The 17,907-nt window shown below is 39.8% G+C and overlaps 1 protein-coding gene across 1 annotated transcript in view; it reads right to left on the bottom strand.

The window, feature by feature from the left end:
- Positions 1-17,907, bottom strand: part of il1rapl1b (interleukin 1 receptor accessory protein-like 1b) — a 419,828-nt gene that overhangs the window by 378,422 nt on the left and 23,499 nt on the right. The window contains exon 2 of the mRNA XM_036563167.1: positions 8,574-8,675. Coding sequence (XP_036419060.1) covers positions 8,574-8,655 — 82 coding nt within the window. The 5' untranslated portion in view covers positions 8,656-8,675. The remainder of the gene's footprint in view (positions 1-8,573; positions 8,676-17,907) is intronic.

The following is a 17,907-nucleotide window of genomic DNA, read 5'->3' on the forward strand; positions in this document are numbered from 1 at the left end:
AAGCAGTGGGAGCGCTGACCTAGAATCAGTTTTTGTGACAATGACCATGATAAATAAGGAAGAATCTGATCTAAATCAGCCTAAAAACTTAAAGCTGCCTTATACCAGCCCTGGTGTTGTCTGAAACGGCTGCCTGTAGCAGTAAAGTTTTGCAGCTCCAGTTCTAAACTAAAGAAGCAAAATTTGGACTCAAATCAATCAACTACATCTGGGTTAGTGGAAAATTGTTTAAATATTATTATTTACTGAACTATTCCTTTAAGCAGGAACCCTTAAATAATGGGTCATCAAGTAATTGTTTGCAAGTAAGGCAAGCCACTAAAACACAACTACATAAACACAACTACATACGCCCAGTTTGTCTTAGTTTTAGTGCATGAGGTACAGACCCCTATTGGCTCATAATTTACTTTAACATCCATGTGAGCCATTTCTCATACAGACAAGGCCTTTCAAAACACTGTGATTCAGAAAAGTGAACGATTATGAAAAACCATGCCTTGTTCACAACCTCCACAATGCCATTTCACATCATCAAATTAGAAGAAAAACTGCAATTTTCTGAGCACTGGCAGTCTTTGGACAGATTTTAGAGGCAGCCACTCTGGTTTGTGCTCTCCCACAAACACTTTGGGGCGGGGGAGGAGGGTGGGGTAGGGAAGGAACAAAATTTTTAAAAATGGTAGATTTAGCATCAGGGCCTAGCTTTGCTTGAATAACCATAATGAATATACGGGTAAGTGATCAATCCCTGGGGTCTAACAGGGATTTATGGCACATTACCAAACCTGCTGATTTATGGAAGACTACACAGTGGGCTCTAATGGGGGCAAGAACCACAAACTGGGCTAAAGCAGAATGCTCTCCCTCTACTAATATCTTTCTTTCTGTCTTATCCTCTCCCATTCTCTCTCTTTTCCAGTGTCTCCAACTACCACTCTCTGTCTTCTCCTCACAAACTCCCATCTCTCTTCCTTGCTCTCTCTCTACCGCTCTACTCATCTTTTTCACTCTCTTGGTCTCATTCTCCCTCTGCCACTTTCTCTTTCCTTCTGTCTCCTCGCAGAATGTCTTACTGTCTCTTTTTTCTTCATCTTTCCTTCGCTGTCTACCATTCTTTCCTCACTACCTGCCTTACTGTGATGCCATCTACTGTTCTATTCCATGCCTTCTTTCTCTTTGTTTCATTAAAGACCAGGTTGCCCTATTCCTTTCCCTAGACTCCAGTTCTTCTGTTCAGCCAGCACCTATGATGCTGGAATTTAGAACCCGGAGGGAAAAAAAAAAACAGAAACAAAAAAAGCAAAAAAAACCTTACAGCTAAAACAAGTATATGGCACCAACAAATCAACCACACCCAATCTGTTTCACCCAATCTAGCTAACATCAGCTATACTAGTTAGCCTAGTTACTACAGATGCACAGATACCACTTTTTCCCCTTACGATACTGATACCTTGAGGATTGGCTTTTACCAAATACTGATACAGATACTAACCTAACTAGCTTATAAGTCCAGATATATGAACAGTTCTACTATACATACACAGATAGTAGCATCCACTGCTTGTGGTGCTTTATTTTCCAGCTGTTGTTCACCACAGCTACATTGTACATGTAGAGTTTTTCTTCTCTAACAGCTCTTTTGATACCCGGGGGGTTGGGCGGGTCCTAGCTGCACCCTCTACAATAAGAGTCTAACAAAATAAACTTGCTTGAATAAATGCTGAAGACCACCAACCTAAAATATTTTATTGTGCTAAATAGTTAAACACAGAACTGAACACTATATAGATACATGTACATTAAGCACAGCAGCTTCTCTGGCTTACCTAAACCAGTGCTGAATGCTGTTTCACATGCAAACTTCTCAAGTCATTTTTCTTATTCATGCGGCCCACACACTCGCGCATACATATCCGAGCGTCAGACTCTGCTGGAGTGCAGTACATATTTCAGTTGTTCACGCTGTCATTAGCAGTGGTTGAACCAAAGATTTGTTGAAGCAAAAGGCTGCAATATCCCCACCACTGCATGATGCAGTTGACCGAGGTGGGGCTAGTGGACGCAGGTTTGGCTAGTGGGCTGTTCAGCCATGAGCATTTTTGCTACTGCTTGTCAATTCTCACCACTGACAGAAATTGCTTCGTGGTTTTGGTCATAGGTATTAGTATTCCCATTGCCAATACCGATACTGCATTTAAGTGCCTGTAGCAGTATCGGTGCAGCTCTACTAGTCAACGATAAAGCTATGCTACTGTTTTCTCAACTTGGCAACACACTGATGTTTAGGCACTCTTTTTTTGGACTGGCAAAGTGAAATATACATACTTACTCACAAATATGAGTAAACTGTAATATACGGTCCTGATAAAGCATAAAAGTGTTTTTTATTGAATTGTTCATCTGTATGTTTTTTCCATCTTCCTGACAAGGAGCAAGTATGCAATTAGCAATTTTAGCATTCGAATACTGGCACCTCAAATGGTTAACCAAGTACTTGAGTACCAGTGCACATCCCATAGTTGGCACAGCAAAGACAGGATTGCTGTGTTCCAGTTAGGCAGGCACAATGATGTCAGATTTATTTGGTATCAGTAGATATTAGCTTTAAAAAATATACACTGTAATCAGGAAAGATGTTTAGATGATCCAAACCAATATCTGATGATGTATTTATTGTACTCTGGAAACAAAATGTTTTTCACAATGCTGGGCTACTGTGTTGAAACTTCAGCATTTTTATTCATTTTACTGCATTTGGAACCCTATTAGAAATGAATGTTATATGTATGTTATATTTCACTGTAATGCTAATCCAGGTAGATGTAATCCCAATTTCTAAATTTTACAAACGCTAATATACTAGTACCGGCATTGGCAGATACATACACGAAAAATAATCTGTATCGGCCCACAATTCCAAACTTAGTGCATCCCTAGTTCCAGTGCAAATAATGTGCACACCAAGTGACCAGTAACCAAAAATTTCCAGTATTTACTAGGGACACATTGATTAAGATACTGGTATCAGGTATTGGCCCAATACTGTGCTTGTGAACGAGGGTCTGCTCACACAGAGAAGAGTTTTCTGACAGCATGGCGGTCAGACACAAAGGTCACTTTAAACATTCCTTCTTGGCATATTCCCACCAGGTACACACTGTGTGATTTTAGCCCCTTTTTAACCACACAAACACAGTCACAGCTGCTTCCCCAAAGCATGTGGGCACATGTAGGCTAGCAATACAGAGGAGAAAAAGTCAACATTTGCGGTACTAAACTCTGCACACACTGACATTACTCTATTTAACTGAACAGATTTGTGAGGCATAAACATTAACACATTATTTTTTTAACTTATTTTTGCATATAGGTTGTAGAGAGACTATATTGTTCTTCCACGTACATCACCACCTGGTTTAGCTTCAGTGCACAGTGTTAGCAAAGCTGCACAGTTTCTCAGTGTGTTTGCTCAGTACTTGGGTGTGCAGCATGTTGTTCTGAATGAAAAAGCTTTATTTGGAATTGTTCACAGACAGAGCTGTCAGTACCAGCTGTTTCACATAGCATGGACAGAGCTTTTTTATACAGTGTGAAGAAGAAAAGACTCCAACAACACGAAATGTGAGCTCCTTGGATCCATAGCCTTGGATGTGATTTCTGCTGACAATGTGCTGACAGTAGTTAAAAGACACAGATATTTCCCCCCAGAAAGATTCTGATGCTACTACAAACAACAACAACAGTTATGTTTATCTCTTTTATAACATTCACGTTAAATATCTGCACTCAGTCATAGCAATGAACAACACAGTACTAAAATATTAAAACACCATTCTAATTACAGCTTGCTATAAACTGGACTTGCACCGATATATATATATACTGTATTGGTGTCATGTGGGATATTCTCAGATTCACACCTGGTCGAGTGGTTGGTTGGGAATCCTAGGTTTACCAAAATTAAGGACTGTGACTCCAAAGGTAAGTGCCAATACGTTGACGTTTATTAAGTGAATTACAAACAGAAAAAAAGAAAACTGGAAGAAAACGAAAAGAAAACAAGTTCTCTCATAGAACAAGTATGTAACAATGTTCAGGACCTCAAACACCCATTTTCTTGGTCCACACCCTCTGCCCTGGCTCAACCTCAGCACAGGAACTTTTTTGTCTCAAGGTCGTGAGACCGAAGAGACTTCCTTCCACACTCTTGTTTTAAAAATTAACCTCCCTGCTAGGCTGACCTCCCCATGTATTTATAATTCTAACCCTGCCCAAGGTTAAACCAATTAACACAAAGGGTAGATACTCAGTACACATAAAACAATATTAAGATAATTACTTCCCACCATGTTTAAAACTGACATGCCATCAGATCTGTGAACATTCTACAGGTAAGTATACTTGTACATGGCCAACACTGACAATGTTCTTCTTCCTTTTAAGGTTTGCTGACAAGGGGATCACCCTCCTCTCTCTATATGGTTGTGGGCTCTTGCAACCTAGATAAAAGAGGATGATAATCGTGCCAGCAGTTCCCCTAGGAGTCTCAACAGACCACATTAAGAGGTAAGTACATTTATGTGAACATACATTGCACATGTTTGTCATGCTGGTGAAGACCTGGAGCCTCTAGCTTCATCACAATAGGAATTAGTGCCGATACTGCCACTTGCAGTATCAGTAATAGCCATGAAAACAGTGATACTTATGACTATACCACGAAGCAATTTCTGATGCCAGTTTTTTGTGGAAAGACAGTAGTAGTGTGTGATAAAGCCTACAGGTTGAAATTCTTCCTAAGCTATTAGTTTTACCACTGTGTTTCAGATACACCAGATTACACAACATACAAATGGTGTAAAACACGCTAACCTTAGCAATGTACCTCAATGGCTGAGCTTCTTTCAGTAATCCCTTATCTCTCGCTCTGTAGTGACTTACAGTGTGAGTTAATGTTAATCTGGGTTGTTATCGAGGGAGCGAAAGTTAGAGAGAAATATGGAAGGAACTGCCGCTCTCTTGGGGTAATGAAAGCCATTAATCTTGGTTTAGCCTTTAGCATACCAGCCTACTAGCCGGACCTGTGCGTCTACTAGCCCCGCCTGTGGTGGTCATGCAGCAGCAGGGTCTCGTGGCCTTTTGCTTCAACAAAGCAAAGAAATCTGTGGCTCAATCACTACTATTGACAGTGTCCGAAACTTACAAAACATTGGCAGAGTCTGACGCTCAGAGATGTAAGTTCGAGACTGGATGCATGTATGAGTCGAATGACTTGAGAAATTCAGATGTGAAACAAACAACCAGGATATAGCAGAGTCATCCTAAATGTAGTTTACAGCACTATCGCAGCTAGGATATTTAGCCACATGACAGAATGCTAAGGTATGCTACAACTGACTTTTTTGCTTCTGTTGAGTGTAGCCTTAAGCTATAGCCTACAAATGTGTTTGTTAGCTAATGGTAAGCATATGTAGTAAGTCCCATGACAAAAAGCTTAAAAGCTGCAAGGTGCTGTGTTTATGTTGATTGTTGTTTAAACTATGCATATGAACATCTAGCCCTGGTCAGTCCATATATATTTATTACCTTGGGCTAATAATATATGGTAAATGTAAGTAAGAAAATTTCATTCTGCTATTGTGACATCTGTTACATTAGGATGAATTTTTCATTCAATAAAGCCGAAAGCCATGTCTATTTAAAATGCAATATTCTGTGTTTGATGTTTTCATGGTTGTGTCTGTGGTTTTAGGTTCATCACACAATGATTAATCGCAGTCTAATAATGGTCAGTTATCAGTTAAAAGAATTTGCCAAAATTTGCATTCCTTTTCTCTGCATATACAACATTCCTGATATCTCTAATACAGTAATGATGTCCAGAAGCCATCTCGCCAAAGAGTCTGCACGTAAGTGTAGTGGAGAAAGAGAATGATTCTGTCCATTGCTGGCCACATGATCGATGGGTTCAATGTTACCCTGACCTTTCAGAGTACATATAAAAAGAAGCAGACACTGTAAAAAGGTCACTTTATGACCTCTGAGAGGTTTACTGCCACAGTGAAAATAAATAGTTATTGCATCATTTAGTGAATAATATACCAAGTATTTCCTGACAGGCAAGTCACTTCAGTCATGTGTAACTGTCTAATTAGATGTAGCTAGGGAATATGAAAAATACATGTTTTTCATAGCAAGACAGATTTGTTTTATCAAAGGACTTTTTGGACTTGGTGCACTTGAAGAGAACAGTGAAGACACGTATTGGAGATGTGTTGACACTTCAAAACCCACAGGATCTGTTCATCAGAGGCAGTATTCGTCTGATGCGATACCCTCGTTGTGCCACCTCCAATATGTTCCCCTGGTTCTATGTTGAACTTGTTCCCACAAGACAATTCCAATATGGCACGGCGTCACACCCCGCTGCCCTAGATTAGTCCTGATAATGACAGTGGAGGCGCATGCCGCCCCGTACCATGAGAGAGGCCATCTGGACCTCTGCGTGAGATGGGACACCTCTCTGTACCTTGGTGTGTGTTTGAGTAAGAACACACACAAATCCACAGACACATGCTTGTATGCACACTCATATGAGGTACTTATCATCAAATTCATAAACAATAACTGTTTAGCCACAGCAGCATAAGCTTTCTTGAGCATCACATGTGACTGTATATACATCTCCATCATTTAGTCTTGAATTAACACGAGCAGCTGATCACTGAGACTTCATCAATTTACTTTTAATAAGGTAACATTAGCCATCTTCAATCAGTAACCACAACAAGCAGTAGCCTTTGTCTCAGAAAATGCCGTCAGAAATGGCATTGTTTCAACATAGTTAAACTCTTCAGAATGAGATGAAGTAGGGCTTTACACAAACAAAAGAGATGCTTGAGAGAGATCTCTTGCAGCTAAGTGATAATGCTGCAGTGTCTGCTAGCACCCAAATATACCATTAAAAACAGGCAAACATACACTGCTGGTGTCTCTGGAACAGCAATACAAGAATTATATTTTCACTCACTGTGTCTTAGCACTGAGAATACTTAAAATCTCACCTGCAATTGCATTAAAACAAGCCCCTGCGCTCTACTGAGACACACAAACAAACTCATATTCTCATACACTCTGTCGAGCTTACAGAGTGACAGAACACATTACTAAAACAGCTGTTTGCCAATGGCAAGCTAAAAAGCACAGCTGCCATGTAAACATAGCTTATATTTGAATTATTAATACAGTAACTTAAGCATTATTTTTATAATCTACTCTTTTCCATTTTCTGCAAGCTACTAGGAATGCAACGGTACAGTGGGCCCACGGTTCTGTATGTATCATGGTCTTTGGGCCACCGTGATCAGCTTTGTATTAAAGAAGAAAAAAAACGCAACCTTTAAACAATGAACTCTTTATTTTGCCTACAGACAACCTGTTGGTGCTTTGATTTCTCTATACTAAAAAATAATTAAAGAGAGCTAGATAGAGTGTCTGTGTCGATTCATTTTCAATGTCTTTCTGTGATGTTTCATAGAGTTTAGGAATTACTTTGCTGTTTAATGTGCGCAGGAGAAGACATTGTAAAGGCCACCGCACTGTGGACACATCGTGCCATGTTGTGTCATGTCACGTAGCGTTGTGTCACATAGCAGAACACTGTTATAGAATGCTGGCAGGGAGAGATGATTATAGCCAGGTTTAAGTTAATTTTTACACTCTACTTGGGTAAAATGAATGAAATAAAACATTTAGCATTATTTGTCATGCTTGGCATCTGTTTATTACCTCTTCACAAACTCGTTGTTTTCAAGCTGAAAGATAGAAACTGAAAAAGGACACTAGCTGAGCTAACTTACTATTAGCATTTCTCTGTTTACCTGAAAGACTGGCTGACGGAGTCGGCGAGCACCATAAAACAAAGGTTTAGAATTTTTGGAAGCCACGCAACATAACGCAGCGCCTTCACTGTTTAGTGGCCTTAACTTGTCTATGTCTAGCTAGTGCTCGCCTTTGTCACGTTGGAGCTGAAGGTTATTTATTTGTTGTTAGCTCCTCCCTCTCTTCTCCAGCTTATATTTACATATAGAGCACTGATAGGCTCCAGGGAAATTGTGATATGCTCCAGTGATGTTCTGTGTAGGTAAAATATGTGTGTAGACTGCAGTATAATAAGCACGTTTTGGAAATTATAGCAAAATAACAGGTTCACATTGAACAACAGAGGACATACCAAACAGTTTGGCAATAGACTGTGTACCGTTACATCCCTACATGCTGCACACTGTTTTGCATTCCTGTCACCGACCTCGAAAACCTAGGAAACATATCAAACCTCATGCTTTTACATTGTACACCAGCCTGTCTACGGCACCTAAAGATACACAATACTAGCATTCCCCTCCAGAAGACATTTTCTTCATCTTAATAATTCATTGTTTCAATTCCAGATATTTCAACACCCAAGAACGCTTCAGCTTGCATTCACTAGATCATCACTATTTAAGATTTAATTCTTCAGTTTTTTGTATTTTTTTATAATCATGATGATGTAGCTGTGGTCCTACCTGAGCCTCGCTTGGACACCACCTTTAAGCTCCTAATTACTGTAGCATAGAGGAGAAACTGGAGAGGGATGGGTGCTTTCATTTTTCCCCCGTCTCAATGTCCTACAAAGAAACCAGCAAGGGAAGAAAGGGTTAAATAAGCATGACTTATTTTAAGTCTTAAAATGAGAGCTGGAGAAACAGTTTTGATTATTTCACTGAAACAAGTGCAATGTCAAAGAAAATGTAAAATTGATGTTCTACAAACTAAAGACTGGACAAATCATTTGATAAATCCTATATTAAACCAATCTACAACCCCATTTCCAAAAAAGTTGGGATGCTGCGCAAAATGTAAATAAAAACAAAATGCAGTGATGTGCAAACAACTGTAACCCTATATTTAACTGAAACAGTGGAAAGATAACATATCAAATGTTGAAACTGAGAAATGTTATTGCTTTTTGAAAAATATTTGCCCATTTTGATTTTGATGCCAGCAACACATTTCAAAAAAGTTGGGACGGGGCAACAAAAGGCTGGTAAAGTTGTGTAATGCTAAAATAATCACCTAATGGTAAACTGGCAACAGGTCAGTAACATGATTGGGTATTAAAAGATCATCCCAGAGAGGCTGAGTCTTTCAGAAGCAAAGATGGGGAGGGATTCACCACTCTGCCAAAGACTGAACATTCAAATAGTACAACAATTCAAGAATAACATTTCTTAATGTAAAATAGCAAAGAACTTGGGGATTCCATCATCTGTGGTACATAAAATCATCAATAGATTCAGAGAATCTGGAGAAATCTCTGTATGCAAGGGACAAGTCTGAAAACCAATACTGGCTTGCTGTGATCTTCAGGCCCTCAGACGGCACTACATTAAAAACAGACATGATTCTGCAGCGTAAATCACTGCATGGGCTAAGAAACACTTCCGAAAACTACTGTCTGAGAACATAGTTTATCGCTGCATCCACAAATTGTTGTATTTAAGTCATCAGAATATCCCATTGATCCTCCTTTTACACACTGTAAAAATATTAAACTACCCTAAATTTGATTTACTACTTTATGGTTCACATTACATTAAAAAAGATACCTTTGCTATTCATGACCACAGAGAAAACTGTGTAAATGACAACAGCCATTCCACAAGCAGCAAGATAAGTCACAATATGTAATACCCCATGCACCTGCATTTGCCACACAAAAATTTTCAAATTCTTCTGCACTGCACATTTTTACAGGAATATCCATTACCTGCCAAGAGAATCTCTAAAAAAACAAAGGCACAGATTCTTTGTTCACCATCATTCCTTCAATACTGCCAACATGCACAACCTTTCCTCCATTTTGCTTAGCATTTCACCATTTGTATAGGTTCCTGTTAAAGCTACAGGCCAATGAAACGCATTTTTTTCAAGGCATTCATATTGCCATACACATGCTTGGATCAGATGAAAATGTGATTGGTGTGATGCCATCTTTAACTAGGCCATTATTCCTTCAGAGTTTTTTTTTAAACTAGAGTGACATCTACAAACCACACATTTAACAGTGGTCAACTTACACATAATTCTGCTCTAGGACATACACTGACTGAATGCTTAAATTACATACTGTGCAAATGGTAGGCTATAGCACACATTCGGTGTCAAAAACATGTTTGTCGTAGTTGACAAATAGCAGATCTACATAACACCCAATTAGCCTTTGAGCTGTCTAATGCTCGGTAGAGAGGAGGGAAATGACTGTGCATTACAGCTTTGCTCCAGAGTCACACTGGCTTTTGCTTAGATATTTGTACATTATATCTCCATTGCAGATATAGTATCAGATAACAACAAATCAAAAACTTTGTCAAGATGTGGAAGGAATAAGCTTGCATTTAATAAACAACCACTAACACAAAAAATCAAATATCATGAAGATCAGCCAGAGAGAAAGAGAGCGTGAGAGAGAAAGGGAGGGAGGGAGGGAGGGAGGGAGAGGGAGAGAGAGAGAGAGAGAGAGAGAGAGAGAGAGAGAAAGAGGGGAATTTAATTGAAAGAGCACAAAGACATGCAAACAGCCATTTTAAAAGAACCTGTCACCTTAATTGACACATCCGCCACCATGTTACAAAACTTTGACTTGACATTTCAGCCTGACAAAGACTTTACTCATAGAAAGTGCAAAGAGAGTGGGGAGGGGGTGGGGGGTCTTGACAGGGGAAAACGAGGATGCCTGGTGGGTGAAGGTGGGGGAGACCCCTTCAGTCACAGTTAGCCTCAGGGGACAGCAATGGTGCCATTCCAGAACTGGCCAGCATCCAAGAATGACAGCACAGGCGCAGTCCCTCACTGAGTGAGCCATTGTGCGGGGCCTGCTTCACCAATTCCACCCCTCTCGCCCACTCACTCACCCTCAGCACTCACAGCAATCTGAATCGTCTCCTAATTAGCTGCCCCTCTGGCAGGGTGCAAACATTCGAACAAAAGCGCATCAGAAAAGAGGGCTAAGGCTCCCTTGTTTCCCCTTGCCTTCTCTCTTGGGTGATTAGAGGCATACAGGGTGACATACGAACACTCTAATCACCAAGCCACACTATTTCCAGCTTTACAAGGCAAAACACTCTGTCATTTATAAGAAAGGGGTTTAAAAAAAATCCCCTGCAGCACATCTGCAGAGAAGCAAGTTTTCACAGATTCAACCACTAACGCTACTATCTCTAACATGAAGAAAGGCAGATAGTCAGGACAGGAATCATGTGTTGGAGATCGCTGATGTGGAATGCATAAACAAGGATTAAAGGCTTTGTGATATGATAGAATTCAAAATGTGACAAAATGACATTTCCCGAACTGCAAGCCAGCGCTCGCACTGGAGTTCCATTTGAATATGCAAGACACTGTGCTGTTGTTTCCAAGGAAACCGATCTTGCTGTTAATTGTAGAGTTACAGTGCTGGCGGTCAAGATCGAAAGAGAGAATGCGAGAGAGCAAGAGAGAGATAGTACAGTAAAGGACAGCCCTTCCAAGTACTGTAAGTCGTTTCTCCAAGAGTACCACTTGTTATAGGCTCCTGGAGAACACATTGGGAACAGTTTCAATCACCTTTTTTTTCTTTTGGTATGGTGGATAAGGGGTTTTCTTAAGGGCACTTCTGACTGCTATAGGAATGGATGTCAACAGAACACTATGCTGGCCAGTCAAGGGCTGCAGCTACATCACTTACACAGAACTGAGCAATTAGCAATCTCCTCCAACTGCCCTGAACAACATCATTAAAAAGATGCAGTGACTGATTTCACATGGGGGACTATGTTATCCTTCACTCTCCCAGGTTAGTAGCTATTGCGTGACAAGAAAGAAAGAAAGGCCCAATCCCATATCTTATTCTTACCCCTATTCCTTGTTTTCGAGTGTCACCTTGCCCCTTGGAACTGAGTTACAAGGGGTAGTGGTTGAAATCTTCCCCTACAAAATGAGACAACCCCAAAATAAAAAAAAAAAGAACACTGCTTCATTAACAGGCTACTAGCAGTGCTCTGTAGGCTACACTGCCACTCTGCAGGGATAGCAGAGGAGCGGTAAAGTTCAGCATTCTCGCTGCTGGCCTTTAGTTCAATTTAGGGAATCATATGCTTTCAAAGAGGGGGGATGCGATAACTATTTATTATTGCCCACCCCTATTTCTTTGGTGATATGAAGCTGAAGTCAGCTATTTGCTAGCTTCCCATTCCACCTTAAATGGAGCAGCAGTTACCATCTGGCGCTTCAAGCGTACTGCTGGACTATTTAAGGTGGAACAAGAAATTTAGCTAGCTAGCTACAGAGAAATCAGCATATTATTATTTATATGCTTGTTCTGAGGAAAAGGACCATAATACATTGAAATGACATTAAACTAAGACAATACAATGGTTATCGTAATTTTTAACTGTGTAAATACTTACATTTGTGGGTTTCTGTGAAGGCTCGCACAGCCATCTTGACGTTTTTTCTTTTTTCTCATAACACTCCATTTAGAGTGTGCCTCTAAAAAAACCTCAGCTTGGAGGACCATGTAGCTCTAACACTTCTCCTTACCCTTCCATCTCAACAAAAATCGAGACACCCTACCCCTAGGCATGAACACACAAAACGGAGGGCTAAGGGCTAAGTGGTAAGAGCAAGGGCTGAAATGGGATTTGGCCCTAGTGTTATCTAGGGTTGCGCGATGATGTCAGAATTATATTGGTATTGACAGATATTTGCTTAAAGTTTGCCATATCCTACAATTTTCTTGGATCCTCTGAGGTCCACTTATAATGTTAACATGTTTTTTTATAACTAAAACCAGTCATAATTCATTTGACATGACTGTGTTCAACCTCTCCTTATTCCTTGTATTGACATAGTTTTTGTTACTATGTCTCTAAGGCTCATCTATGTAAATGAGCTATGTTCTGGTTGTTCTATGCTGTGCCTCATTCAAAAAACATGCTTCAGTGTGAACGCGTGGGGCTAAACTGATGTAGGCTGAATAGGTGGATATATGTAAATGTGTTGGTTTTCATGACATCACAGAAACAATGACTTCAAACGAGGTATTTTTGCAGCTTAGTTTCCATATGTGGACTGTATGCACTGGGAACTAAATGGTATATTTTGGTACTTTACTAATCTATATCATATCAAACTTTAATTTCCAAAAAACTGGGGCAAATTAAGTTTTTGATGAAATGGGCCCTTTAAAACAAAAATGTTGCCATGGGACAGATGCTTAGATTAGACCAGTACTTCAAATTGATATTTAAAGTATGCCCTGTATTCCAGAAGAGCAGAATGTTTAAGTGATGCTGGGCTACAGTGCTAAAATGGCACCATTTTATATTTTTATATTTATATTTTCAGAGCATTTAATAGCAATATGATGATATTTATCTATATCATAATTAAATTAGTAGTAAACACTGACCAATTGCATGTTACATTGCAAAGAGAGCATTATTAGTACAGTGGCCGACAAGACCCTATTCACAGTACAATTAAAAACGCTGCAAACTCAAACACACTGCAAACACAGAAAACACTTTTATCAAAATGACTACACCTGAACTATGTTTCACAAACGCACTGAAGTGCCATAAAAAAAAAATATCAAACTGACTACACCTGAACTGCATTTTGCAAATGTGCTGAAAATACAGAAAACACTTTCATTAGTTGTAAAAATTTGTAGTTAGCTACAAAAAGTAGCACACTACTTAGCTACTCCCCCATCCCTGGAACTTGGGATGTGAGCGTCTGAATGTCTGTGGTCTTCTCTACATCTGTCAGTGATTTTCCATCATATGTATTCCACCCCCTTTGAGTCTTCCTGAAACATTTCCGTTGTGTTGTGGCTCACTTCATTGTGTTGGGACTGGCTTAGCAGTGTTTCTTAAGTTGCCTGTGTTTTCTTTATTTGCAGTGCATTTGTAAAATGTAGCTCCAATGTGGCAACTGAAATGTTAAGAAGAGCCATTTTGTCCTTTCAACAAAAATGAAACCACAAAAATGGGAGCTACAACATTTTATGTCCGTTTTACCATCTTGGCTGTAAATAAGCCACAGTATGTATTAATGTCCTAGTACAGGCTGAAAATATAATATAAACAAAAACGCAGACTTAATTTGCTCTTCTTTAAGCTTTAATTCAGCTAAAGCCACTTTTCTCGCACATGAGTCAGGAAACTTTTCTGTGAAAAAGTTTCATGTAAAATGTCTCTCAATGTTCGACTTTTTACAAGGCTGAAGTCGCTTCTCATTCTCCTGCTTCTCCTTCGAATTGTCCCGTTTCGCCTTAAATGGTGCCTGAGGCGCCAGATTGTACTACTGTGCCATTTAAGGTGGAACGGGACAATTTGAACGAGAAGAAGGAGAATGAGAAGGTGACTTCAGCCTCGCGAGTTGTTGCAGATTAAACATATGAGGAAACCAGCCGAGTGCTTATAAATGCAAATAAGTCCATTTGTCTCCAAATTGTCGATGTTTGTCTTAAATCTTTCTCTTTGCCATTTCATTGTCTGCACTGCTGTGTGAACAGCTGTGTGACCAGCGGTCTGCACATCAATCCCTAGCGTTAAAGGTTGGTGAATTAGCAGTTATGTGTTAACTCCAGCGTTTAAGACCATTTATTGTCAACACTGTGTTAGAACTGTGTTATAACAATTTTACAGCAAAGAAGGATTGTTATTTTACCTAAACATCTAGTTCTGCTGTGGAGCTGCAACAGCTCTGCAGCAATGAAGAGATTATTCAGCTGTGCAGGCCTGATTCTCACCCCAAACAGAGCCAGGGTCACTGGTGAGAATTTTGAGGCTAAAGTATTGCTGAAGTTTAACAAAGGACTCTGAATGCCATGTCTGTACAGATCTTGCTGAAATGTTTAAACTGGAGCAGTTTTATTTCAACAGTTGACGATGCTTTGCGCAAAATTGTTTGATTTGTATACGGTTATTTTTGTTGACTTTTGTTAGGAAAAACCTGGAATGATTGACTTTGCCTTTACTTAGTCTAAATTTTTGTTGGATATCACGCCTTTGGTTGTGTAAGTTTGATTGTTGATTACACTTAAACTTACTTTTTGGTGATCTTTTTGTATATTTGCAGCTTTTCAATTGTATGTTTCTTTCTGGCACATGATTAAATGCAGTGTCTTGTTCACACCATCAGTTGGGCTTGTTTGGTGTGTCAGGTGGAGATACACAAACATTCTGACAATTGCGCTTTGAAAGTAGCTAAAAAGTAGTGCACTACTTTTCAAAAAGTAGCTGAAAAGTAGACACTATTTTTTCTGGAAAAGTAGCTAAATTGTAGCTAGCTACAAATTTTGGGAAAGTAGTTACAAAGTAGCTAACTACAATTTTTTTTTGTAGCTATCCCAACCCTGCTAAGTTCATGGTTAACCAGGCTGGCTAGTTTGCTATCTGACTGACATGTCATAGCTGTACTGTGGTAGTTATCTGGTATTCCTAGTTTACCTTTTACAGTTACACTCTACAGCTAATTCCCCTTTGCAATACAGTGGTAGTAGTAATCTGCACAAATAAAAGGTACGTTACTTTTACTGGTGAATGTTTATGCTGCATAGAATTTAAAAGTCTGAATGCCTCTGTCCTCTTTGAGTGCCCTCCGTAAACATCCCCATTGTGTTATGACTGGCTTATCAGCACTTCTGAAGTTGCATGTGTTTTCTGTATTTGCAGTGCTTTTGTGAAAGGTAGCACTGGTGTTGTCATTTGAATGAAAGCGTTTTCTGAGTTTGCAGTTTGTTGGGTCCTATTTAATGCAGCGTAGTATGTGAAAAATTGGTTATTTTATGTCTGTTCCAACAGAAAAACTACATAATGTGATACATATCATGTACCAAAAAATGTCTTGAAGTATCATATATTTTATTATATTAGTATTATCAGAAAATAGTATTATATTTTTGTCATATCGCCCACCCCTCCTTCATAGTCTGTATAAAACTAAGCATACTGGAATGGTTTAATTTGCAAAATGACATAGCTCAGACAGGTTTTATACCTTCAGAACTAAAACCTCCTTATGCAAGTTCCAGTCACTGAAAACTGTCAAACAAACCGTCTGCTATAATTGTAAAATGAAAAAGCTGCTTCCCCAATCCCTGTCTGGCTCCAACACAAGCAAAAATCTCACAGTGCTTTGTGTGTGTGTGTGCGTGTGTGTGCGCGCTGTTATGCAGGTTGTTCTGCCCCTCACCCCCCCTTCTCTAGCTTGTCTTAGCATCTCTCTCCCTCCCCCTTCATTTTTTCCCTTCTTCCCATTGAATTCAGCTCAATTCAATTACTCAGTTGCAGCATCTGTCAGAAAAAGACCAGAGAGTGAGTGAGTAAGAGACTGTAAGCCCTAAGGAATATGCTGTATAGTTTCATACAACCCCACTCCCCTTCTATCCGCCCTTCACTCTTTCCCCAAACCCACCTGCCATCCACCTCGGTTATTCTTCCCTCCACTCCCGTGCCTCCTCTCTCTCTTTGGAGCATGGTGATAAACTGATGTTCCCACTGCCTTTGCAAGTTATTAACATTTCTATTTGTGAGAAACTGTGGTGAAAGCCCAATAGTCGCACTTCAAGAACACACATACACCCACGCAGAAGTGCAAACCCCAGCCCCGATACACTACTCCCACGTGCACACAGTACAACTAGCTCCCTACTTACTGAATTATTCTATTTAAGATTACCAGCAACTGCATTTCCAGAATGTTGAGGAAGTGCTCGAAAGAGAGACGGAATTCGAACATACGCCTTGTTTACTGTAAAACAATATAGCAATATAATTCCAAATGCAATACACCCACAAGCCGCTGACACCAATCTAAAAGTCAATCAAAACTCTAAATCATATAAACAGAAAGTGTGCAAAATTTAAATTTGAATTGGCTATTAAAGGCAATCAGAACCCATTAGATTTACAGATAAAATGAAAAGCCTCTAATCAAAAGAGACATCTGAGCGGGGCTCCCAAGTGGCTCAACCGTCTTAGCATTGGCCCTATCATCAGGAGATCATGAGTTCGATTCCTGGTGATGCTACAGCCATCCGTAGCCGGGAGTCCAAGAGAGCACAACTGGCCTCGCTCTCTCTGGGTGGGTAGGATGGCCCCTCCTTCTCCCCCCATCATTTAACGCAATGCTAGTCAGCACAGGCGTCTGTTAGCTGACGTAACAGATCTGGCGGTTGGTACTTTCTCCAAGCGCGTTCAGCTGTCCAATGACGTTGCGTGATCGGCAGTTCGAAAAGATGCGGCGGCTGGCTTCACAACTTTCGGAGGAAGCCTGTGCTGGCCTTCACCCTCCTAGCGTTGATGGTATCGTGTGCTTTGGGGAGTCCTAACTAGAGGGTGGAATTGGAGACGACTAAATTTGGAAGATAACTGAGTAAAAATCCAAAAAAAAAGAGACTTCTGTACCTGGTGACATCTGAAATGATATGCTAAAACTTAAGACAAAAACAAACAAAGAAAAAATTGAAAACAGTGAAAAAAGTTTCAATCTAAAGCTATCTAATTTGTGTTCCTTGCCTGCCAGTCTCTGAGACAGAAATATCAAGACATTTGTGTTAGCAATAATAGGGCAAAGACTGTTTTTTTTTAATTGTTACTATTATAGACCCAAAGTTTTTTATTAGGCACATTGTCTTGACAACATGCCATTTATTGACACAATTGCTTCATACGGTATTTCACCAGGCTCAAATCTTAAAAGCTTAATTGATGTCTCCTCCAACATTCAGCTCGTCACCCGGCAATCAATCGAACTCCACCATCTTTAAGGACATATTGCTACGTTCTGAGGAATCGATGAGAAAAGACA

Source organism: Colossoma macropomum, unplaced genomic scaffold (assembly GCF_904425465.1).
Source record: "Colossoma macropomum unplaced genomic scaffold, Colossoma_macropomum, whole genome shotgun sequence".
NCBI lineage: Eukaryota > Metazoa > Chordata > Actinopteri > Characiformes > Serrasalmidae > Colossoma > Colossoma macropomum.